The sequence below is a fragment of the Mobula hypostoma genome, chromosome 24, assembly GCF_963921235.1.
Source record: "Mobula hypostoma chromosome 24, sMobHyp1.1, whole genome shotgun sequence".
In the NCBI taxonomy this organism is placed as follows: domain Eukaryota; kingdom Metazoa; phylum Chordata; class Chondrichthyes; order Myliobatiformes; family Myliobatidae; genus Mobula; species Mobula hypostoma.
Window position 1 is genome coordinate 29988069 of NC_086120.1, and position 27415 is coordinate 30015483.

Consider the following 27415-nt stretch of genomic DNA (forward strand, 5'->3'; position numbering starts at 1 on the left):
TTTGGAAGGAGAGATTGTAAAGCAAGAGGATTCTTTATCTTAATCTTCTTGAAGGTTTGCTCTGCCTGGCTGGTCAGCTGGCATTCCCTCACCCTTCTCACAATCACAGCCCTTTGGCAGCAATCATATATGGTACTCACTTCTATCTATTCTTCCCAGGAGTCTCCGCACTACTGGCTCAACTAAAATGGACCCACTATCCTGCTGAAGTCTCCTACTTGCAGCCGACTAATAGACTATTTTCCTCTTTTGATTGGCTGGACAGAATCTTGGGAATTATGGAATATTATGATGAAGAAAGGGGATGTTCAAGCTGTTGGTCTAAGCTGGACATAGATTGCATTTAGACACAATCGTTCAGTGTTCAGATCATGTTACTTCGATGCCGGCAAAAGAAAAGAAGTCATTCCCATTCACCTTTGAAACCCAGAGTGACTTCTAGGCTTAGTTCCAACCCAAGCCTTTACTTACTGAAACAATGGTAGGAGATTCAGTGGGCCAGTTAGCAGCTGTGAAGAGAAGAGATAATTGAACACATTTGCATAATATGCATTATTTGAGATGAGGAATGCAAGTGAAGCAAATGGGTCCTGAACCTATTGTATCAGTCTGTTTGAGACAATATTCACTAGGCTAATTCCTGAGGTGGAGGGATGTCCTAACGTGAATGGCTAAGAAAGTAAGTTCTCTGTTCAGAGAAAAAATGAGAGCTGATGTTATTGAAACATGTGTTATCATAAATGGCCATGATAAGATAAATGGCTAAATGTTTCTGAGGCGGGGACGGACATAACTACAGGACAAGGGGATGGGGGACGGAGAATCTCAGGGGTTCTCCGCTTCTTCAGAGGGCTTGGAGTGCTAAATCATAAGAGGTGTTTAAAGAGGAGGTATATATATTTTTAAAAGATCAGGGAATTAAGAACAATGGGGAGATGGCACAGAAGTCGTGCTGAGGCAGATCAGTCATGATCATATTGGATGGCAGGGCAAGCTCATAGGACCAAGTGTACTACTCCTCCCATTTTCCTGTATTCATGTGTTGACAGTCAGATTCATGCATATAATTTGCTAAAATGTTACCTTGATTGCTGGTATATAGAAACATAGAAACATAGAAAATAGGTGCAGAAGTAGGCCATTCGGCCCTTCGAGCCTGCACCACCATTCAGTATGATCATGGCTGATCATCCAACTCAGAACCCTGTACCAGCCTTTCCTCCATACCCCCTGATTCCTTTAGCCACAAGGGCCATATCTAACTCCCTCTTAAATATAGCCAATGAACTGGCCTCAACTGTTTCCTGTGGCAGAGAATTCCACAGATTCACCACTCTCTGTGTGAAGAAGATTTTCCTAATCTTGGTCCTAAAAGGCTTCCCCTTTATCCTCAAACTGTGACCCCTTGTTCTGGACTTCCCCAACATCGGGAACAATCTTCCTGCATCTAGCCTGTCCAATCCCTTTAGGATTTTATATGTTTCAATAAGATCCTCTCTCAATCTTCTAAATTCCAACCAGTATAAGCGTAGTCAATCCAGTCTTTCATCATATGAAAGTCCTGCCATCCCAGGAATATACTCTGGCTCTGTCAACATAATATCTGTTTCATGAACAAGGATCCCATTTGGGGTTAGGTGTCCTGCTGGGGGGAGTGTTGCTTCCATTTTAGCTGCTACATTCACTTTACTGTCAGAAAAAGAAATTAATATTATTGCCTTTGCTTGTTTGAGGTCAGGACCAGTATCTTGATTGCACTTGGGGATTGAGCGTCAAGTCAGTTACTTACCCTGCCAACACCTGCTTATCTCTCTGAATAGTCTTATGTTTAGTAAGGAATGGCAGCTATTAAACAGTGTCAACAGTGAAAGCAGCTGCAGTGTATAGAGAAAACAATGCTGAAGTGCCAAGTGCCTACCTGTGAAATTAACCCTTTCAGTTTATTGAAAATTGCTATTTCCCCTCTGGAGTGGAACTAGTCCATTGGGTGAAGGAGACACAGTTCAGACGCTGTCATCTCACCTCCAGACCCAAGACGGCTTTGACCTCAGTGGTTGAGATACGATATGCAGTCAACCTCACGTTTGTGAGCAAATTGTCATTGACCTGGTTGATAGGTTTGACACTCAATATCCACAAAGCAAAGGTCTTTATCCAACCTGCCCCCTTTAACCATGAAGTTCCATGATCAGAGGGTGAGAAGCGTGGACTATCCTATATCTTGGTAACAACCTCGCCCCACAGACATTAGGGATAAAATTTACCAACTGTTTTCAATACTCCAATGCAGTGATTGGAGGAAAAGGAGTTCTGAAGATCAGGATTCCAAAATGACATATGGTTTAACAGGTATATACATGGGCTACAACTGGTAAGCAAAGTATTGGAGACACTCTACTAATACTGGTTCCACAAAGCCGACCAAAACCACTGGTAAGGTAAGTGTACCAATGTCAGTGTCCTCTCACAGACCAACATCCCCGGCATTGAAGGTTTTGTTTATACAATTGATTCCCGTTGGAAAGCCACAATGGTTGCACGCCCAATACCAGTTTTCTGAACACAGCAGATTTTTCATATGTTGGAAATCTTGAGCAACACACACAATATGTTGGAGTAACTCAGCATATCTATGGAGGGGAATAAACAGTCAGTGCTGGGCCAAGACCTTTCATCAGGACTAGAAAGGAAGGGGGAAAATGCCAGAATAAGAAAGTTGGGGGGAGGGGAGGATTACAGGCTGGCAGGTGACAGGTGAAACCAGGTGAGGGGTAAGGTAACTGGTTCGGGGAGGGGGTATGAAATAAAAAGTTCAGAAGTGATAGGTGATAGGGCTGAAGAAGAAAGAATTTCTCAGGGGAGGATAGTTTATGATAGAAGAAAGGAAAGGAGATGGGCACCAGAGGGAGGTGATGTGAAGAGAAGGGTTGAAAGGGGAGCCAGAATAGGAAACAATTATCTGCATCAGACATCTGACTCTGAACTTGGTTATGGGAAGACATTAACAAGTCAGCAGACTAAAAGTTTCAAGGATTTTCTTTAAAGGATTTCCTTGAAAGAGACAACATCCCTATTGACGCATGGCAATCCCAACTCATGGCTGCTCAAAGTGGAGAAGGAACATTTGACAACCTCAAGCCTGTGTGTTGGCCGCACACAGAAACCCGTTGTAAACAGTAAAGAGAGCAGATGACCTCACCAACTACCCGCTCTGCTCTGCAGAGAACAGGCATGGATTCAACAGGCCAAATGGCCTTTGGCTGTGCCTTATTGTGTTGAATACCCTCACCTTTGTTCTAGGATCTTAGCAGATACTGTAGAGATGCAGAATTCCCCTTCCATAAAGGCACCACTTGATTAGAGAAGGCTAAATTATACACAGACTATCCTATGAAATATCATTCAGTGGATACATGTTTTTATGGCTGCAGATTCATTCCAGTTTGATCCATCTTAGCTGTGGCACTAAGTAAAGATGCTACCTTCTTTAAAAATTGAAAAAAGTGATGCATATCTATTACTAGTAGACTACCAAACTGGATTAGTCTGTCCCAGCTCCAATAATGCATGGACTAGAGTAGAAGGATTTACTGCTTCAAAAGGTTAGATACTGTCTTTTTATCCCTGGGGCTAGGGTTCAAATCTGGCAAAAACTGATAAAAGTCTGCTGTCTTTAAAGGTCTTGTGTGAAATAAATTTGTGTAATCTCAATTCAGAAGCTGGTAGGGGTGGGTGTTGGTATTAAATTGGTAATCTCTCATAGAGATTGCAAGGGTTTTGGAATGGGGCAATCATAGCGGTGCAGGAAATAATCCTTAAGAAAATGATCTAGAGGGATGTGGTTGGAGCAGAGAGTGGAAGCACTCGTCCCTGCCTCAGGGATTATCTGCTGCTGCTGCTGGGAAACTGAAATGGAAAGTGTGTTACTGCCAAGCTTTGTGATCCCTCAACCCAGTGAGTTTAAACTAAAGGACGAAGGAAATTATTCAATTATTACGAATGATAAATTATATTACTTTTTCTCTTGGAAGAAACTATTAGCAAGTGTTAATTGATTATTGTATACATTTTTAAAGCCAAAATTCACTGTTCAGTGTTCTGCCCTTTTTCTTCCTGTGGGGGTGAATGATCCTGGGTCCCGTGCTTGTCTCAATAGATTGTCATTATCTTGATGCTTGGATGAGAACATTATTTTAAATTTATCTTCTTCTTCCCTCTCCCTTACTCTATGGGGGATTTGGAGGCGGGGGTAGTGATTAGGTTGTGCAGTTCAAAGGTGAGCTCAAATAATAATTGCTGCTGGGTATAAAAAGGGCTCAGCTCGAGCAGACATCTGAAGATCTGCACGTCAGTGTTCTATTTTGTACAGACTGTAAAGCAGTGACAGCGAATGAAGCCCTGTGCCACCCGAACAACCACAGCAGCCCCTCTCAGCAACAACCCCCCCCCCCGCCCACTGACCCTGCAAAGAACAGCTCATCCAAACCAGAAGTCGGTGACCGGAAACTAATTTTAAATGGCAAATTTGAAATTTGGATCACCCGAGCATTCAGTATCCTGTGGCGTTCATAAGGCTTGCAGTGAACCGGATTTTACACTTCCATATTCCTTGGTCAGTGGGGTGTACACCAAATGACTAAAATGGGCAGGATTTAAGCAACACAGCTTGACTAGCTAACTGATGTATACACAAGCCCTCTTGTATGTCATAAGATGCATGTGAGAGATTTTATTTTGTTCAGGGTAACTCTCTCGCAGTGTCTTAATTTCTCTTTTGCATTTCATGTCTGATATTATGTACTTGCTTCCCCATGCATTGCGCAAAAGTTTCTGATGGAGGCTCAAAAACACATATTCCATCTTCCCTGGATTAATTAAAAGCGAGCTCTTTAAACCCCGCTTGTTGCTAAACTGAACGGGAATATACAAGCTGCTTTTCCAGACAGCCAGTCCTCAAGGGGTGTCACCACTGAGCGCGCAGGCTGAAACAGGAAGTCTTTCTTTTCTCTACAGCTGAGTGGTGCCTCCTGTGTTCTTCATTCTGTGGGTTAGCGATGGCCAGACTGAGAGAGGCAGACAGAGCTCAGCAACAACAGCAGCAGCAGCAGCAACAACAGCAGCAGCAGCCGCCCCAGCACCAGCTAAAGCCCATGAACGGAGCTGATCTCCAGCACAACCACAGCCAGATGAAGGACCACGACGCCATTAAGCTGTTCATTGGCCAGATCCCACGGAACCTGGAGGAGAATGATCTGAAGCCCCTCTTTGAGGAATTTGGGAAGATATACGAGTTAACTGTGTTGAAGGACCGATTCACAGGCATGCACAAAGGTTTGAACATCATCAGCACCACCTACAGCATAGGGCAGCATAGCAGTTAATGGGAAATCATAAAGAGAGTGATATTAATAGAATTTTAAGCATTAAATCTTTAGTATTATAAGATATTTCAATTCAGTTCTTTTTAGTTTTTTTTATATAAAATGGCAATACTAATCCGAATAAATTTATTTCTTGAACATAATAATGATGAAATTAAAAGACATGAATTAATCAAGGCATAAAAGTACTTGATTAAAATTACATTTAAAATGTCGCCACTCAATGTTTTTTTTCTCTTTAGACTAATTGGCAACATAGGGAATTGTCATTTATATCTGCTCTTATCTAGGTAATATTTCGGGGTTTCGTCAAGTTATCACGAAGCACAATTTCTCTTTTTTTTCCAAAAGAGGTGTAAGTGTTAAAGACTTAATTTAAAACTGATAATTATTTTACAATTTACTAAAAATTCAAAGGGAATGAACTAAATACATTCTATGTATTAATGCAAATGTTGCAGGTTAACAGTTAAAATAACCTTACACAATTTTAAGGTTTGCAAGTTACATTGATTCCAGAATCGTCGTTCACGTTTGCAAGCCGAGTTTAAAGAGGCATCGTGTTTAGTCCCGCTTAGCAGCGAGAACAGCCGTACATTATCCCTTTCTTTCACTGTAACATCCCATGAAAGTAACCCAACATCGAAAGATCATTTCTTTTACAAAGCAATCCCAAGATTTGCTGCGATTTACTTGCTGGCTCTGCAGATTTACTGTTCACTTTTACTACAAAGAGATGAAACCCTTTAAATGAATGTAGAGCCACATTGTTTTTTTCGTATTGTTCTCCACTTTCCATATCTCTTTAATGACAGACTATTGCTTTGGACTTCGGGAGATTTTCCATTTTAAACTTATTACAGTAAAGCCGGTGGGATAACCAGGAAACCCTATTTTAAAGTCGAGCTGTGCCAGAAGCCTGTCTGTGATGAGGGATATGTCAGAAATATTTATTTTCTGTTTTTACTTCGATTCTCGCTCAATAGGCAAAGCTGAACCATTCATTGCGTGTCACGTAAGCGAGCCAAGTGCAACCTGGAATGTGTGCGAGATAGATTTTTCTCTACAAATGCGAATGCCACTAAGAATGTAAGGTTGTGGTTTGTGAGTATTATGGCAAGGGATGTGCTACGGCAAGATGCGTTAGCTGGTTCCTGTGTTAATGGCTGATTATAAACAAAGCACACTACTTCCAAGGTTGTAGTTCATCACAGGGCATTTTGGAATAAATTCTCTGCGTATGAGTGATGTTAGCATAGAATCCTGGTGAAGTGTTCTGTGTTGAGATAGAATATTTACAGCTGAGATATTTTACATTTAACATTTATAGTGTGGTCCATGGTGGTGTAATTTTTAAACCAATTTTCTGCTTTACTGCTTAAAAGCCTTGTTTACCAAATGGTACAATATGTAGTAATGAGTTCCCTGCATGAAAACACTTGCACAAACACTATCCCAACTGTTTCTCTCATTATTTGCTTTATATAATGGTACGTACCATTTTAGGAGCTGCACCTGCCAGATGTTTGATATGGCTATTTCTTTTCTATATGGCATGGTCTTTAGTCGAGACGCAAGTGGTTCAATGCTTTGGTATCAAATTTATATTAAGCAGAGAAATAATGTTTGCATTGTATGTCAGTATTGGGGTGATTGGCATTCTTGGCTCAAGGAATGGCTTGTTAGTTAATCTGACAGTCCAAGGACCAGCCAGTCAAATCTATATATTCATTCCTGTCTTGCGATATGTTGTTGATGTGTACAACTCCAAGAATGGATTGTTTTGCAACGATACCTTCTTTCCTAAATATCTTGAAAGATTTCAGACTTTGGGATTGCATTTCTAGACAAATCCCCTTTGGGTGACAAACTTCTGCCAAATTTCTTTACATTCTCCTAACATTTGAAAGAAATCTTTTTTTTCCACAGTTTGAATCTATGTAATTGATCTGACTTTTCTGGTTTCTGCATGCCTGAATGAACCAATTCCTTACTTTTGATGTACTCATTTGTATCTATTTTGCATTTTCACGCAGTGGGGATTATGTCCTTGTCAGTACCCTCCTTGGGTTTAAGATTAACCCATTTTCTTTGCCTTTAGAAAAGTTTTAATTGCAACAAGTAAATTGTTGTGAATGCACCATATACACTGGCATTTTTTTCAGCTTTAAGATCAGTGTGGTCTAATGTCTGATTCTTTATCTTTTTCAGTCTTAGTGATGGTCTGAATTATCAGACATGGTCCTCTGCTCTCATTTTCTAAAGTACAATTGCAGAATTGGATCAGTGTAAAATTGATAGCAAAACAATGCCTTAACAGTGAATGAATATGATTAAAAGTCTTGTTCCCCCACTCTCACCCACAGGTCCGTTACCTTCCTTCGTTATTTCATTGTTATTTCCATTGTGAACCATTTTGTTAGAGAAATGATGTAGCTTGCTGTGGTAGTGACAACTGATGTAGCACTGCATCAGTAATTTACTATAGTTTCAGGTAAGGTTGCTGTGTTTTGAGGAAGGGGTTCCTAATGGAATTGACTCTGGTAAATGGTTTACAGTGCTGAAGGATTCAGAGAGAAGGACATCACATTTTAAAAAGACTAACAACATAAGCGTTCAAAATACTTCTGTTATTACAATTCAGGAGAGGAGCAGGGAGATCTGTTATGTTGCATTTTGATAGCAGGGGTCACAATAAGGTGTCTCCTTACATCCTTCAATCCTCTCTGTTAAAAACAGAGATAAGCATCCTTTTTATCGCACCTCTCATGTCCCCTTCAGGATGTCCTGAAGTATTTTAAAGAAAATAAAACATTTTAAAAGTTTAGTCATAAAAATGCACGAAGGACAAAACAATTGCATACTTGTCAAAATGTATTCCTCAAGCTTGTTACTCATTGGGTGGAAAGTTCTGTTGAATGCTCTTCATAAATCCAGTTTATGTTTTATTTTTTAAAATGCATTGTCCTTCTCCCTGCAACCCCCAGCACTGTAAACCATTTACTGGAGTCAACTTTCATTAGGAATTATGAAGACTCCATTGCATGTACCTCCAATCCCTTCCTCCAAAGAGAGCAATCTTAACCTGGAGTTGTTTTAGTTACCCAACCTCCTCAAAAGGATAGCCACTGAAATTGATCTTTGATTAGAAATGTGAAAAAGACACTGGCAACCCTTCTTGCACCATAGCTGGCTTCTTTTTTTTTCCCCCAATGAAGTCAGTAACATGAAACATGGTATAAAAACGTTAGATTTTGTTATTGCCTATTTTGTTCTTTCAAATACGTCCAATTTCGCCCATTTTGCCCTCACCGTGATTAGGAGGCCAACATAGCACACTAAATCTATTCAATATGTATAAACTATTGATTCAATAAAATATGAATGTCATTTATTAAAGTGTGTTTGATTTCTATAGTTATCAATATGGAGAATTAGATTCAGTTATATTTTAATATTAAATGCATGTTTTAGAGTCTTTAACCTGTTTTATTGGATTTAAACATAGGATCAGTCTCACAGATTAATTGATCAGGTTTCTAGTTGCCAATCTAAAATCTACATAGTGAGATTTTATTTAGATTGTTCACTCCTGGTTCCACACTGCTGTTTGGTTTGGAAAATGAATAGGTCTTAAATTTGGCAGCATATTCTGAACCCCTTCTTTCTGAATCTAGATAATCACTTGCCTCATTTCTGTGTATTTAAGGTAGTGCATCATAATGTTGGACCCTTAACTGGAGAGACTGTGCTGGAGATCAAAAAGTATTCACTTGTCTGAAACAGGGCTTTTGAGTTCAGGAGATTGCCGTTGCCTTCACGTATATTCTTATATAACAGGGTAGCCAGTTTAGTGGAGAATCCATTATCAGTAAGATGTGTTGAGAAGCCCATACTTGGAGAATGAGTGTTTACCGGCATGTTCATTCTCCCTCTTTAGGAATACATTTTACATATATAAATATAAGGAACTTGGGTCTCAGAATTAATAAGGTGCCCTCCTTCTTCAAAGAAAGGGACTTTCCTTCCTCCACCATAATCTCTTCCATTTCGCACAATTCTGCCCTCACCCCCTCCTGCCCACCAGGGATAGGGTTCCTCTTGTCCTCACCTACCATCCCAGTTGCTTCCCTGCCAGTACATCATTCTCTGTCATTTCCGCCACCTCCAATGAGATCCCCCCACCAAGCACATCTTTCCTTCCCCCCCCCCTTACTTCCCATTTTCAGCAGGGATCAATCCTTATGCGACTCCCTTGTCCATTCATCCCTCCCCACTGATCTCTCTCCTGGTACTTACACTTGCAAGTGGAATAAGTGCCACACCTGCCCCTACGCCCTCCTCCTCACCCCTATTCAGTGCCCCAGACAGTCCTTCCAGGTGAGGTAACACGCGAGTCTGTTGGGGTCATCTACTGTATCTGGTGCTCCCGGTGTGGCCTCCTGTAGATCAGTGAGGTCTGACGTAGACTTTGAGACCACTTCACCGAGCACCTATGCTCCATCCGCAGAAAAAGCAGGATCTCCTGGTGGCCACCCGTTTCAATTCTACTTCCCATTCCCATTCCGACATATCAGTCCTTGGCCTCCTTGACTGGTGCGATGAGGCCAGACTCAGGTTGGAGGAGCAACACCTTATATTCCTTCTGGATAGCCTCCAACCTGGTGGCATGAACATCAATTTCTTGAATTTCCAGTAATTGTCCTCTCCCCCCACCTTGAGCATTGCCATTCCTGTTTCTCTTTCTCACCTTATCTCCTTACCTGCCCATCTCCTCCCTCTGGTGCTGCTCCTTCCCTTTGTTCCATGATCTTCTACCCTCTCCTATCAGATTCCTTCTTCTCCAGCCCTTTATCTCTTTCACCTATCATCTTCCCAGCTCTTTACTGCACTCCTCCCCCTCTCCCGGTTTCACCTATCACCTATTACCTTGTACTTCTTCCTCCCCTACCCCCCAATTTCTTTCTCTGACATCTCATCTGTTTTTCCAGTCCTGATGAAGGGTCTCGGCCCGGAACGTCGGCTGTTTACTCTTTTCCATAGATGCTGCCTGGCCTGCTGAGTTCCTCCAGCATTTTGTGTGTGTTGCTTGGATTCCCAGCATCTGCAGACTTTCTTGTCGTAGGTTGTAGTTGCTGGCTTAGGTGAGGTCAGGGTTTAGTACCATTCAGATATTCTGGTTCCACCGTTTGATACTCGAGGTATGTATAAAAGAAAACGTCAGCAGACCAACCATTAATGCCAGTGGTAGGTTTGAGTCTTCCTTGCTCTCGAAATGAGCTGCCAATACCTGAGAAATATTGTGTATACTGATTATCAAAAGGGCGAAACAAATTAAAAACTTATCTCAGTGTAGAACTATGCCTGATCAACTTGTAGAGTTAGTGAATTGTACATGAATATTTGCCTATAACATGTGAGATGCAGGGATATGCATTTACCAGGTTGATAGTAGGGCAAAGTTCAGTGTGAACCGCCCTAATTCATTGAATCTATCCCAGTAAATATCGTACTGAAATGGCAAAATTCTTGGAGGTGAAGAGGTGTAGCTCTGCCCTAACCCTGCATTGGGTGGAAGATTGGTTTTGCCCCAAAGTACTTCCAAAGAGAGTACATTTTAAAGCTCTGGTGAATGACATTGTGTAATTAATTAATAGGGGGTGGAGAAAACTCTCAACGAAATGACTCAACACTTCTCCTGAAGCAGAGGTCAGAGGTTAGCCATGGTTCAGTAGCAGCATTGTACCTCTGAGTCAGAAGTCAAGGATATCTAATAAGCCTGGCACTTATTGCCATGCTGAGAAAGCCAAAGAGAAACAGAGATGCCATATTTTTAATATATGAAACATTGAACTAAATCTGCCCTCCCGAGTGGATTATTCAAAGATGGCATCAAATTTTACCCCTGCCCAATATGACTCTGATTTCAACAGAAAGGAAAGCCAGGTGGGGTGTAAAGGCAGCTGTCTCTCGGTGGCTGGGTTTATCACTAAACCATAATCACTAATGTTTGCAATTTAATCTGTCTACAGTTGAAAGGCACTTGATTGAAGTCTATATAAATGCAAGATCTTTTTCCTTTATCAGGACCAAATCATAGGTGTGACACTAAAATACCAGTGAAGCCACATTTCTAAATTTATGCTCCTGGTGCATTGCTCATGATGATGGGAGCATTGGATGGGAATACAAGTACAGAGGTTAACAAGCTACACAGAAAATTTTGTCCATTAACTTACGCGATGCAAGGACTTCCACTCCCTGGATTCATAATACATACTCCTAGTAGGTGCCCAGAAAACCAATTCATTAAATCTGCTCCAGTAAGTAGATGATCTTGGAGTGTAGGGCAATTCCAACTCAGCCTTTGGGAAAATGCTTTTCCATCACATCTGTCTTTCCTGTTTTTAAAATTTTTATTAATTAGAGATATAGCAAGGCCCAATGAGTCCACGCTGCCCAATTACATGCATGTGACCAATTAATCTACTAACCTGCAAGTCTTTGGAATGTGGGAGGAAACTGGAGCAACCAGAGGATGCCTCCTTCAGGTCCGTGGAAATCTGGAGAAAACCCACTTGGTCACAGAGAGAACATCCTTACAGACAGCGGCGGGAATTGAACCTGGCGCTGTAATGGCTACGCTACCATGCCACCCTATACCGCAGCCAATGGAGTGAAATGAACAATCCACTTCCTCTCATGGGTTTGCCACACGGCAAATCAGATTAACATTACCCCCTATATGACACAACATAAATAGAACAATGGAATGCAGTCACATCGTGTGTCATTATAAAACCATGCAACCCAATTAGCTTCACACAGAGCAGATTACTTTGTAGCGTAGATGATTTTGTTGCATATGCAAATACTTTGCGCATAACAAGACTCCACAATGAGCAATGTGCTGAATTTACTGCTGTGTCTTGCTGGGAAGATGTTGGCTAGGATGTTGGGAAAACACATTCCTCTTCTTCGAATAATAACACTGGCTCCTGATTTTGCTGAATGTTGGAGTAGGTGGTTGTGAAATGCAAATTTTCAAAAGGTGGTCCCAACCTGTGCAACCAACAGAAAGAGTTGCAAACAGCTCACTAGGTCTAAAATGTTCACTGCAATCTTAAAAATGCTTGGTAAAGATGTGTGTTGGTAAGTGCTAAGAAAAGAAGGAAGATTTGCACCCACAAGAGGTTCTGCAGATGCTAGTAAACTAGAGCAGTACACACAATGTGCTGGAGGAGCTCAGAAGGTCAGGCAGCATCTATGGATAGGAGTAAACAATCAACATTTTGGGCCGAGTCCCTTGACCTACTGAGCTCCTCAAGCACATTGAAGGAAAATTTGCATTGATATAGAACCTTACAGAACAGCAGGACCTTTTTGAAATCCTTTACAATTGAATTAAAATCACGGTGTTTTGGAGATGTAATGAAAGTTCATTTGCTGAGCTTTTTTTTAACTGAACCTTTTTCTTTTGTTCGGGCATCACTGGCAAGGCCAGATATCTTTACCAATCCTTAACTGCCCTTTAAGAACAAAGTGGCGAGGAACCTTCTTGAATTTTTGAAGTCTGTCTCATGAAGGTACTCCCATTGAGTGCTGGGGAAGGAGTTCCAGGATTTAGACCCAGGGACAACGAAGGAACAGCACAATTTCCAATTATCTGTGTGCAGCTTGGAGGGGAATCTGCAGGCGGTGGCGTTTCCAGGCGCCTGAAGCCTTTGCCTTTGGTGGTGTGGAAGGCTCTGTTGGAGTAATCTAGGCAAGTAACTGCTGTGCATTTTGCAGATGGTGCACTTTCCAACTGCTGAGGATGGTGGGCAGGCACCGGTCAAATGCATTGCTTTGTTCTGGATGGTGTCAAGCCTCTTGAGAGTTATTGGCACTCCACTGATCTGAGCAAGCGGCCAGTAGTCTATCAACTTCTGACTTGTGCCCTTGTAGAAGGCGGAAAGGTATTGGGGTGTCAGAAAGTGAGTCACTTACTGCAAGACATCCAACCTCTGACCTGCTATTGTTGCTGTCATATTTGTATGGCTGGTCAGAGCTTCTAGTCAATGGTGACTCCATATTGTTGATGGTGGGACATTTACTTAGCACAAAGAACAGTATAGCACAGCACAGTACAGGCCTTTCAGTCCACAGTGTTGTGCTGACCTTTTAAACTACTCTAAGATCAATCTAACTTTCCCTCCTACATAACTTTCCATTTTTCTTGTGCCTACCTAAAAGTCTCTTAACTGTCTCTAATATAGCTGCCTCTACTACCATTCCTGACAGTGTCTTCCACACACTTACCACACTCTTTGTTTATAAAAAACCTACCTCTGTCATTCACCCGATGCTTTCCTCCAATCATTTCAAAATTATGCCCCTTTGATTTAGTTGATTCTGTCCTGAGGAAAAAAATGCACTTGCCATCCACTCTGTTTATGCCTCTTGTCTTCTTATATACTGTATCTCTATCTAGTCACCTTTGATCTTCTTTCGCTCCAAAGAGACAAGCCATAGCTTGCTTAACTTTTCTTCAAAAGATATGCTCTCTAATCCAGGCAGTATCCTGGTAAATCTCCTCTGTGCTCTCTCTAGAGCTTCCACATCCTTCCTAGAATGAAGTGACCAGAACTGAACATAAAACTCCAAGTAGGCTCTAACCAGAGTTTTATGGAGCTGCTTTTACATTACCTCATGGCTCTTATACTCAGGCCCCTGACTAATGAAGGCCATACAACTTCTTTAACACCCCATCAATGTGTGCAGCAACTTAAGGTATCTGTGGGTGTAGACCCCAAGGTCCCACTGCTAAGAATCCTGCCATTAACATTGGACTCTGCCTTTAAGTTTGACCTTTACACTCTTCTGGATTGAATTCCATCTGCCACTTCTCAGCCGAGCTCTGCACCCTACCACTGTGTGTGAAAGGTAGTTGGTTAAATTGTCCTTTTATTGTGATGGTCATTTGTGGTGCAAATGTTACTTTTCACTCAGCAGCCCATGCTTGAATGTTGTCTTGGTTTTCTGTCGGAATGTTGTCTAGGTTTTCTGCTTGAATGTTGTTGGGGTTTTATTTTGCCTGAACGCTGGACTGGTCCATTTGCTGAAGAGTGCATTTAACTTTTCTACTTTTTCAAAAAAGATAAAGACTGGTTATTTCACTGGACTGGTGCACGACAAAATTTAAGGCTGCACTTAATGACAACACTGTAATCAATCAGACTGGAAATATTTGGACAATTTCTCTGTCAATCAAGATTAGTAAACACTTAATTATAAGATTAACTTTATTAACATTATTTAACTATCTTTCAATTGCTGCATTTTGTCCAGAGAAAATATTTGGCTTTTATCAGAAGTTGTTGCATTTAGAGCAACGTACACAAAATGCTGGAGGAACTCAGCAGGCCAGGCAGCATCTATGGGAAAAAGTACAGTCGATGTTTCGGGATGAAACCCTTCGGTAGATGTTCAGATTTCCAACATCTGCAGATTTTCTCTTGTTTGTTGTATTTAGATTTTATTTTCTGGATAAAATGACATTGCTTGGTGTACCATTGACTGCTTTCTGTGTGTAGCATACTCACTGCCACCACCCACTTCTATTTATATGGGTGAAGCAGTGTTGTCGATACACATTCTGTAAATTCTGGCCCAATATATTCTTCCTTCACATCTGGAAGCTCTGGCTCTGGGTTATTCAGCACAGGCCTGGAATCCTCCAGTTCCTCCAACAGTGGCAGTTATCAAGTAGCTTTAATGTGGGAGGTGGGAACACTATAGCCAGAGCTGGTCTCATTCTCTTTGTTTGCTGACTACACATTTAGAGGTTATTGCATAGTATTTGGGAGCAGGGACACCAGAGTAATCTTATTATCAAAGTACATATACATCACCATATACTACCTTGAGAATCATTTTCTCGCAGGCATTCACAGTAAGCACAAAGAAACACAGTAGAATTATTGAGAAACCACATACAACAAAGACCCACAACCAACCAACCAACCTGTAAAAGACAACAAACTGTGGAAATACAAAAAGAGAAATAAAAAATAATTAATAAACAATAAATATTGAGCATTTAGATGGTTCAAGTGCATGTTACTTAATTTAATTTATATAATTTATGTTAGTCATATTTGTAATGTACTATGCTGTCAATCGGGCCACACAGAGAAGATATAAGATTCACTGGTTGTCTTTAGAGCCTGTATAACAGGATGATAACAGCATCTGGGTGAGGAAATAAATTACTCATAATTAAATTCAAAGTGAGTTTATTATAAAAGTACATTTTGTATATGTCACCATATATGACCTTGAGATTATTTTCTTGCAGGCATTCACAGAAATACAATAGACTTAAACCAGCTTGATTTTAGCACTCCACACTCCTTGAAACTTTCCCCTTTGAATGTACCGACTGCCATTCTCTCTGCACCATTCCCAACCTTACCATCAAACCCGCAGACAAAGGGAGTGCTGTCGGCCAGGTGGCAACTCTCAGACACCTCATCATAATTACCCCTTGAAGAGGATCCCAGTCCGGACTATCAGAAAACTGTCTCCAACACCATCACTGAACTCATTCACTCTGGAGAACTCCTATCCACTGCCACCAAACTCATGGTTCCCTTAGCCCGCACTGTTCACTTCTACCTCCCACCCAAGATCCACAAACCTGACTGTCCAGGTAGACCCATTGTCTCTGCTTGTTCCTGCCCCACTGAACTCATGACTCCATTCTATCCCCATTCAGACTCTTCTCACCTACATCCACAACACTTCTCATACTCTCGATCTCCTCACTAACTTTCACACTAATTCCCTGGCCCTGACTGTCTGATTTTCAGCATTGATGTACAGTCCCTATACACTTCTATCCCACATCAAGAAGGCTTTAAAGCTTTCTGCTTCTTTCTCAATGAAAGACCCAACCTGTTTCCCTCCTCCACCACCACCCTTCTCCATCTGGCAGAACTCGTCCTCACCCTCAACAACTTTTCCTCGGCTCCTCCCACTTTCTCCAGACTTGAGGGGTAGCCACGGGCACCTGCATTGTTGTTCCTTTTCGTGCCTTGAGAGGTGCTCCCATTTGTATTAAAGAACTGCCACTTAATGCCTATGTTGTTGTAGTTGGCCATTTCAATTCCCTTTGGCTGGCCTTATCCAGTGTTTCGCCATGCAGATTGCATAGGGATGTGCTCTCTACTGTGTGTTTAGTTCTGTGCTTTGTTTAAATGTTTCCCCTTCCCAACCAGATTGGTCTGAAGAAAACTGAGGTGCAGCATGTTGGACCATGCAGTTGCTTAATGACCTAAGCAGCCACTCTCCTGCTGGGGCTGTAAACAGGGAAAATTGTGTTTCCTGTGTTCATTGAGTTGCTAATTGAACACACAATTTTAAGATAATCAAAATAAGAGAAATTGTTGTATCTTCGATTAAAATCACTGGAGACAGGCTGAAGCTAGTGAATATAGCAGTGGTTTATTCAGCAAAAATGAGTAACAGGCACAACTGTAGGTAGGTGAGACTAGAACTAGGGGACATGGCCTCAAGGTTTGGGGGAGTACATTTTGGATGGAGATGAGGAATTGCTTTTCCCAGAGAGTGGTGAATCTGTGGAAGTCTCTGCCTAATGAAGCAGTGGAGGCTGCCACAGTGAATTTAAGACAAGGTTGGATAGAATTTTTCATAGTAGGGAAATTGTGGGTTATGAGGAAAAAGGCAGGTAGGTGGAGATGATTCCTTGGCCAGATACTCTTGAGATACTCTTGTAAGAAGAGGCCTCTTTGACCCAATATTACATGACATTTTTATATGCTAAACATCAAAAGTAACAGCAAGACAATTCTATAGTTACAATGTATCTACAATGCTCCTTTGAATTACATACAGTTTTCAAACAAATCCTTCTTCATACCCACACTCCGGACACCCAAAATGAATGTTAATCCTCTCTCTATGGATTCACGTGTATACATATATCAAGTGAATGGGTGTTTCTTGGTTTGTAACCAACCCCAATCTGCGGCTCCAGGGAGGCTTTTGTTCGGAGCTGCATTTTAAATTTAATCTACAATCCACATTCAAATCTGATGATTGGATGCTGCTGAGATTAACATTTGCTATATCCCCTAACTCCAGAATACGTCCTAACAGAAACCTATTTATAAGAAAAGATCGTGAGTAAAGAGCAGGGAAGAATGGTTTGCACAAGGTCAGAAAGATTCAGTTGTTCTCTCTAATGCCGTAGAATGCTCTGATTTTATGTACAAGCCCATACAGTAGTTGTCAGGAAGCTGTTCATCTTTGTGGATCATTGCAGTTAAGGTGTACACTCTTTCCATGCAATGTATGTACACACACTCTCTACCGATAACCCTGAAGAATATCAGCTCTAGCAGAGTTCAACAAGCCTAGCCCAGACCAGTCCTCAGATCTGGAACCACACCACCCCCCACCCCCCCCATTGTTGCAAACTGGAAGCTGCATGTATTGAGATGGTTTAACATTTTAAGTCATCTTTCCAGAACTAAATACAGACAAATAACTGCCAGCTAACATTAGACCAGTAATTCATTGATTTTGAAAAGTATTCCTTTATTGAGTCTGTACACCAGATTGTTCACCATTGACTTATTCCACCACTGACTCACCAAAGCAGCTGTGCCCAGTTTAATAACTTGAGGGAATGTCTGGGCCGCTACCCCCTCTCATATTGTGTACAGGAGTCACTGAGGAGAGCACGGTTTAAGGAAGTATAGAAATATTTTACTGAAAATTCATGTTTCTTTTTGTGCTTTGCAGATGAATATTTCTATTTTGAGTACAAAGAGTTAATGATGTGAGGGTCAAGGGTCAGACAGCTGACATTCAGAAAGTTGCTACTATGCAGTGCTGAATTAGCGACTGCAAAATATGTAAACAGAAGTAGGGATTAGATTTGCTTTGACATTTCCTGAGTATGGCAGCATGAAGGTTCTGCTACTGGGCTGGTAACTGGAGTGGCCTGTGTGATTTTGAGACATGGTTTCAAATCCTACCATGGCAATTACAGAATTAAAATTCAGTTAATTAAATATTCTGGAATTTAAAAAATAGGATTAATGATGCTGACCTTATTGTTATTTACCTCACGGATGTTTTTGATGGAAGCAATTCTGAGAACCTCTTCTGGTCGGGCCTATGTTTCCAGATATAGATAAATATATTGATTCATACTTGCCCTTTGAAATAGCTCAGTTTGCCACTTGGCTCGATGCTAATTAGGTAACTGAACAATCAACAAATAGAAAAGGCTTCCTTACTCCTGAGGTAAACCAATGTAAAGCAGAAAGACAAGCAGATGTTCTAATTAATTTTTAAAACTCTTCCACGAGTAACTTCAAGTAGGAGGTGGCAGTTTGAAGGTCTGATTTGTGCTTGATGCAGGGTTACACCCCAAAACATCGACCATTCCTCCCCCCACAGATGCTGCTCAACCTGCTGAGTTCCTCCAGCATCTTGTTTCTTGCTCCAGATTCCAGTCTTTCTTCTGTTTACACAGATCTATGCTGAGTTGGATAAGCTTGGCAATAGAAAAGGTTTATACAGGGTTCATGCTGTAGACCACTAAGGTGTGTTTGCGTGGGAAATAGCATACATATGTTGAAAGCAAAGAAAATGAAAAGGCACGAAATTTGAAGGAAACCTTGGAAAATGCCAAACATCCTCAAATGCACAGTATCTGTGGAGAATGGAACTGATTTATCACCCCAGTAGATGATCTTTCATCGGGATTTGATAAATGAGGAAACTTGTAAGCCTTAAGCTGGAGAAAACTGGGAGGGGTGGCAAGAACGAGTAGGATGCCTATAGATAGGGTGGAGACGGTGATGCGGCTGGTGATGGTATCAGTTGGGAGAAGTGTTGAAGGCATCTTAATTACAGCTCATCTGTCTGGAGGAGGTGTAAGAAATGAATAAGAACAGAGGTGGGGAAAACATGCCGGAATTAATGAGATAAAAATATGTAGCTACTTGAAATTAAAATGTTAGAAATATCCAGCAGCTCAGGCAGCATCTGTGGAGGGAGAAAAAAAACTTGTGATGATGTAACAGGTTGCTGACCTTCCGGCAGATTAGTTAGATCAGATGGATATTGGCAAATCTGATTATGTGAAGTGGTTGAGTTCAACGTTGACTCCTTCAAGGGTGTTTACATGTTTATGTTTGTGGTGTGGCAAAGGCTTCCAATCTACTGAATTTGCTGTCAAGTTGCAGTAGAATTCAAAAGTAATTGTTCAGTGATTTCCCTAGGAATTTTATTTTGTGGGATAACATTGCGTATTGTGCAATAAAGCTGTAGAGAAAAATAAACTTAGGATTTGATGCTACAACCGTGACCTTGGGCAGTAGTTGGTGAGATACAATCAGCTTTTGTGTCTGAGACTAGGGAATCTGGCCTAGTTTCTATTCCTCTATCGTATTTACTATATTCTTTTGAGTTTTAAGTGATAGACAGGTTTAAGCCAATTTTGTTGATTAACCAGAGTATGTTGACAAAATGGCAATGAAAGTCAGTGGTCTTAATCATGGGAAACTTTTCCTAACAAAATGATGATCCAATTAATTCACTGTGTTGTCAAATTCTAATTCAGATCATGCAGTCATCAGATAAACCTGTTGGAGTGGACAATAATAAACCAATTCCGATTCCTAAGATTGCTTTTCAATATTTGGACTTTTTAAGGGACAAGTTTGTAATTTAATAGAAAATCAAGGGCACCATGTGCAGTTTCCTGTCATTTGTGTAGGATTGCCAGCTTTGATGGGATGTATCTCCCGGAGATTCACATCCCACGGCTTCTCACCTCTACCAAGCCCACACCCACTCTTATCATCAGTTTTATTTTAGATAAATAAGCTATTAACCTTTCAGTATCCAGGTGTCAATGGCACTTACTCTTGAACTTGCTAGCTGATTCATATCGTAAATGTTTAGGAGCCTATTTCGAGACATCAGAACATACCAACATTAGGAACAGAGGCCAGTTTGCCGTTCAAGCCCGTTCTATCATTCATCAAAATCAGGGCTGATCTTTACCCTCAATGTATTTCCCTGCTCTGACCCCGTATTGCTTGATTCCCTTGATATCTAGAAATCTCTTTACCTCTTTCTTGAATGGGCTTGGTGACCCATCCTCCACAGCTCTCAGGGGTAGATAATGCTGAACATTCAGCACTCTCGGTATGAGGAACTTCCTCATTGTCTCCTTTTATTCTCTGACTGTGACCCCTATTTCTAGACTTTTCACCCTGAGGAAACATCCTACATCTAGCCAGTCTCAGAAAAAATTTGTAGATATTTCTTTTTAAGCTCTAGAGAATATAGGTCCATTCTACACAATCTCTCATCATATGCCAAATGCACCATCCCAGGAATTAGTCTTGTGAACTCCCTCTGTGGCAAGTACACCCATTTTTAGGTAAGTAACCAAATCTACTGTTTATGCAGCACCCAGGGAACCATCTCACCAAGGCCCTTTTATTGATTTCAGTAAAGGGTTCTTAAACTCAAATATAGGAGTACATATTATTTGCCTTCCTCATGACTTTCTGGACTGGCATGTTGGCTTTCAGCATGCAAGAACTCCTAGGTCCCTTTGATCATCAACATTATGCAGTCTTTCACCATCTAAAAACACTGATTTTCTGACTGGTGCACCAAAGTTGCTAATGTCACATTTTCACACAATATATTGCATCGGCCAAGTTCCTGCCGGCTCACTCTATTTCCCTGTATCTCTTTAAAGTGTCACTTACTTACTTGCAGTCTCTCATTGGTAGGCCTGAAGTCACACAAAGGCCATGTAGAGTAAGAATGGCAAGCTGCTTCTTCTGAAGGACATCAATGAACCAGATGGGATCAACACACACACAAAATAGAGGGCTATGTGGTAGGGAAATTCTAGGCAGTCTCTAGAGTAGATTACATGGTCGGCACAACATTGTGGGCTGAAAGGCCTGTAATGTGCTGTGGATTTCTATGATTCTATGTTTCTAAGATGCTGGAGCAACTCAGCAGGTCAGACTGTGAATAAATGAGTCCTATCGAAGGGTTTCAGCCGGAAATGTCGACTGAACTCTTTTCCTAGATGCTGCCTAGCTTGCTGAGTTCCTTCAACATTTTGTGATCATTGCTTGGATTTCCAGCACCTGCAGATTTTCTCTTGCTAGTGAATAAGTGGTTGATGTTTTGGGGTGAGACCCTTCATAACAACTGGAAAGGAAGGGGGAAGATGCCAGAATAAAAAGGGGGTGGGGTGGAGAAGGAGAACAAGTTAGAATGAGATAGATTAAGCTGGGTGGGTGGGAAAGGTAAAGGGCTGGACCACGGGACAAAGGGAAGAAGGAGGGCACCTGGGGGACGTGATGGGCAGGTGAGGTAAAGCGGTAAGGGGCTAGAGAGGAGAATAGAAGCAGAGGGAAGTGGGAGAGGAAAAGAAAACAAAATACTGGAAGGAGAAATCGATGTTCATGCCATCACCCTGGAGGCTACCTAGACAGAGTATGAGATGTTGCTCCTTAACCCTGAGAGTAGCCTCATTTGGCAAAAGAGGCTATAGTCTGACATGTCTGAAAGGGAATGGAGATAGCAATTAAAATAGTTGGCCGCCACTATCGGTGGATGGAGTGGAGGTGCTTGATAAAGCGATCCCCCAATTTATGTCAGGTCTCACCAATGTAGAGGAGGCCACATCGGGAGCACTGGATACCATAGATAGCCCAAACAGGTATGCAGATGAAGTGTTCTCTCACCTATAAGCACTTTTTGGAGCTCTAAGTGGAGGTGAATGGGCAGGTGTAGCATTTCTGATGCTTGCAGGGATATGTCTCTGGAGGGAAGGACAAATGGACAATAGAATCACGGAGGAAGTGATTCCCGTGGAAAGCAGAGAGTGGGGGGAGAGGTAAAGATGTGTTTGGTGGTAGGATCCTGTTGAAGGTGGCGCAAGGTGTGGAGAAAGATCTGTTGGATGCAGAGGCTCCTGGGGTGGTAGGTGAGGACAAGAGGAATTCTATTCCTGTGAAGCCGGCGGGAAATTGGGGTGAACGCGGATGTCCAGGAAATGGAGGAGATGCAGGTGAGGGCATCATTATGTAGGATTTCACATATTTTGCACTCATTATTACTAATGAATAGTTTTTGTTTTGAACTCCAGGATTACTAACTGAATGTAAACTCCACAGCTGCTGTGGTGGCATTAATCTATGGATCGTCAGTCCAGGCCTCTGGATTACATGTCTGGTAATGTTACTGCTGTGTCACCATAGGCCCAAAATTTACACAATTTAGTATGCAAGGAACAAAGGAACAAAATTTCACGTCGTTGCACCTATTAGAGTCATTAGCCTCAAAACTGTGAGATTCCAAGGCAATCCTGGACACTCCATAAGACCATAATTTATTTATTTATTGAGATACAGTGCGAAATAGCTCCTTTCGACCCTTTGAGCCACGTTGCCCAGCAATCCCCCTAGCGTAATCATGGGACAATGAGCAAGGACCAATTAACCTACCAGCTGGTATGTGTTTGGACTGTGAGAGGAAACCAACTCAGTCACAGGGAGAATGTACAAACTCCTTACAGACAGCGTTGGGAAATAAACTGGGGTCGCTGGTGGTGTAAAGCAGTTTGCTAACCTCTACACTACCTGCCCGCTCATAAGACAAAGGAGTAGAATCAGGCTATTCGGCCTATCAAGTCCTCTTTGCCATTGCTTCATGGCTGATTTATTATCTTTCTCAACCCCGAGCTCCTGCCTTTTCCCTGTAACGTTTGACACCCTGACTAACCAAGAACCTACCAATCTTCGTTTTAAGTATACCCAATGACTAGGCTTCCAAAGCTGTCTGTAGCAATGAATTCCACAGATTCACCAGCCTCTGGCTAAAGAGATGACCTCATCTGATAAGATTCGCATTGGCTGTTGGAACTTGGAAATTTCCCATGTATAGTGAGTAAAAATTATAGTTTCTGATTTCTTTGTGTGAATGCAGGAAATTTTTTAGAGGTGTGAAAATCTTGCCAATCAGAAGCACCATGGGTTGCATTAATTAGGAATCTGTCTTGTGTGAAAAACGTCTTTAATGTACTGCTGCTAATGTGATATTCTTTTTGCAGTACAACCTTTCCTGAGCCCCAGGAAAGTAATTCACGTAGGATGTGGGATGTGAACAGGAGAGGTGTGAATTCAGGAACGTGGTTGTATTTTATTCATGTTATTTTGCAGCATATGTACACTGCTATATTGATTGCTCATTACTGACTGAGTGACACTTCAAAGGGAGTAGAGTCCTGTTTGGAACCAGACTTTTATATCAGCCAGAATAGGACAGCCGGCTCACTTCTTTTGAAGAACGTGAGCAAAATGAAATGTCTGACTATCCAGAAGCTTCCCCTAACTGCCAGCTTAATGTTGCAAATTCACAAATGATCATCTTTATTGCGTGTCAAAATTTCCTCTGCTGCTATTGAACATACACTCTTTAGGAACTTAACTGTGGTATCATGACCTCTACAGGCTGCCGTACGTGGTCAACAGTGCTCCAAATTCAATTTTGCCCTCCAGATTTTCTCCAATTTGCACCTTAGATGGAGTGTGTAAATTCCTCACATATTATTTTTGTCCTCCTGTGACTCAAGCGAGCAGACTAGAGGCCTAGAGGTAAATTATGCCCTTGCTCGTGACACTTGAACCGTCTAAGTTAGAGTGCCACACCAGGTTCATGCTCTGAGGGAATTCTGTGATGTTAGAGATGGTGGTAAATGTAATGGTTGCTGGTGGTGGGATAAAATGCACCGTGACAATCAGTAGTAGTAAACATCAGACTTGCTTTGCAATGGGCCACACTAATGAGAATATGAAGCTTAGTAAGCAATTAGAAAGGCAAAAGGTATGTTGGCCTTTACTGCAAGAGGATTTGAGTACAAGAGTTGAAATGTAATTTCCCAATTGTGTGGAGCTCTGGAAAGACAGCATTTGGAATATTGTGTACAGATCTGGCTTCCCTGCCTGAGCAGAGCCATACTTGCAATAGATGAAATTAAATGAAGGTCTGCCTGATTGATTCTTGGGTTTACCAAATTTCACAACATATGTCATTGATAATAAGTCTGATTCTGACTATCATTTCAATGTTCAAAGTAAATTTATTACCAAAGTACACCATATGCAATCCTGAGATTCATTTTCTTGTGGGCATACTCAATAAATCTGTAGAATAATAACCATAACAGAATCAATCAGAGATCGCACCAACATGGGCGTTCAGCCGGTGTGCAAAAGATAACAAGCTGCGCAAATATAAAAAGTAATGATAATTGTAAACATAACTTTGCTGGATCAAATAACGACAGCACAAAAAGATCGTTACTTATCTTTACACCCGTTTATTTCTTTGAGGTCAGCCAGCGAGTGAACTTGGACCCGACATCAGGGAGAGAATCTTTCTCATCTCCCTGGCCGTTCTACAAGTTCACTGCCTGATGTCAGAATTGTCAGAAGTTATAAGGCCACTGATACAAAAGTACAATCAGTTTGATAACTATTCTGGCCAAGTCAATGGACTATTGATACAAACGTACAATCAATTTGTTAGTCACTCCAGCCACCTTAATTAAAGAAAGGAATGTCCTACCTGGTTTGCTGGAGCCACAACTTAATGACAAAGATAAGAACATCCGTCAAATTTGTGCTTTAATTAAGGAAGGAATGTTCTGTCTAATTTCCATCAGGTACTGCTTTTTGTCAAAATCAAACGGTGTGAAAAGCCCAGAGACATCTTATGTGGATCTGGGCGAACTCTTATCCTTATCTTGCTCCAAAGAAAGCAGCTGTGAGACATTATTCAAATACACTGCAGTCACAGACATAGTCAGTACTGAATCCATTGTTTACAGGAATCTGAGAATCCCCCATTCCCTTAAACTTTATCATTCCCTCCTTTTTATCATTACATAATGATCAATAAATATTGAAAACATGAGATGAAGAGTCTTTGAAAGTGAGTCTTTAGTTTGTGAGAACATTTAATTTCAGTGGAGTTCAGTTAAGTTATCCCCTTTGGTTCAAGGGACTGATAGATGAGGGGTAAAGCTGTTCCTGGACCTGGTGGTATGAGCTCTGAGGCTCCTGTACCACCTTCCTGATCGGAGCAGTGAGAAGAAAGCATAACCTAGGTGGAAGGGGGTCCCTGAACAAGAGATTAAGCTTGTACTCTTTAGAGTTTAGAAGAATGATAAATGTAGAGAATTCTTATGAGCTTGGTAGGGTGGATATGGAGCTGATGGTCCCATGATTAGGACTGATAGTCCCCAAATTAGGGCCTCATGATTCAGGAGAAGAAATTTCTTCAGCAAGAGGGTAATGAATATTTGGAATTATTTATGCAATAGGACTGTGGAAGCTCAAAGTTGAGGGGTATAGATTAATGCCTTGGAAGTATGCAATCTATTGCAAGTATGGCTCTGCTCAGGCAGGGAAGCCACATCTGTACACAATATTCCAAATGCAGTCTTTCCAGAGCTCCAAGGCATAGATTAATATGATTTTAAATATTAAGGGAAATGGGGAGGTGTATGAGGTTAGTGCAAGGAAAAAGCGCTGACTCCTGGATGCATAAACAGAAAATAAAACTCCTCCAGTCTGTGAATGCCAGCACCCAAATCAAACATGGGGTACATACTGCACGGTCTGGTGCACGGATGTGAAGTGGATATCATGGCAACAAACTCTGCTGTTCGTGATCCAGTTGTCAGGATCACCCACCCAAATGTAACATCATATTTGATTTCTGTAACCGCATCCACAACGAGAAAGGAGCGAATAAAGAATAGAGAGGAGCTATGGCTGAATAATGCATTTTCTGTAGATATTCAGCATAAAATCAGGATTGCTTAGGTAGCTCGTGGAATTTGAGAAAGTTGCAATATTTTTGGCCCATTAAGTTTGCACTGATGATTATCTCTATTTCTGAAGCTGTAGCCGATGTAAAATGTGCAGGCAGCATGGTAGGTGACAACGTGTAGATCATGAGTAATTGATTTCCACGAATGCACCTTCAGGTTAAAGCATTAAATTTGCTGTATTTGCATTGAAAATGTCAATTAGGTTCATATTTTCTACAGTGAGAGTTGAATGCAATGGGCACCTTGAATGTGAATCGAAGAGGGAACTGTACAGTGCTGGGGCAGTGGTCTTTCTCAACAGATGCAGTGGGAGCTAGACATTGTATGAAGTAGATCTACCAAACATTCTATGATAGAACCATTAGAACGTGCAGCATGGGTAAAGGAGGCACTTTTTGTTTCATGTTAGTCGTACCTTTTTCTGTTTGTACAATTCAGACCTAATCCAAAACTCAAGAATTTCTGCAGATGCTGGAAATTCAGAGCAACACACACAAAATGCTGGAGGAACTCAGCAGGTCAGGCAGCATCTGTGGAGGGGAATAAACAGTTGATGTTTTGGGCTGAGCCCTTTCACCAGGACTTGTGAAGGGTCTCGGCCTGAAACACCGACATAGATGCTGCCTGACCTGCTCCAGGATTTTGCCTGTGTTGCTTTGAACTACTCCAACTGCATTGCTTTATCCCCCTGGTCAGCAACTTTCATTGCTTGAGCCACTTATCCAATCTTACATTGAATGATACAATGTTGTCCGGTCTTAACTGCACCCTTTGACAGGTATGTCATGCTCAAACAATACCCTGCTAAAGCGGATTTTCATTACCTCTTTCTTCAAGCATAGTGATCGTTTTAACTTGATGACTCATCATCACCATCTTCTTTGCCATTTAAAAAAGTACCTTATTCTATACTCTATTAAAATGTTCATAATTTTTAAAATCTCATTAAATCTCCTTTTAGTCATCTCAGTACAAATTGTTCTGATATATTAAGTTTGTCCTTAGAAGTGTAGCTTCCTATTCCTGGTATCATCTTGCTGAATCTACACTCTACCCTCTCTATATGGCTTTAATTCTC

At 41.4% G+C, this 27415-nt stretch overlaps 1 protein-coding gene across 4 annotated transcripts in view; it reads left to right on the forward strand.

The window, feature by feature from the left end:
• Positions 1-5030: 5030 nt before the first annotated feature.
• The window catches only part of LOC134337532 (CUGBP Elav-like family member 4), a 588910-nt gene continuing 566525 nt past the window's right edge, over positions 5031-27415 (forward strand). For all 4 annotated transcript variants that reach the window (XM_063032625.1, XM_063032624.1, XM_063032626.1 and 1 more), the window contains exon 1: positions 5031-5331. In XM_063032625.1, coding sequence (XP_062888695.1) covers positions 5055-5331 — 277 coding nt within the window. In that variant the 5' untranslated portion in view covers positions 5031-5054. The remainder of the gene's footprint in view (positions 5332-27415) is intronic.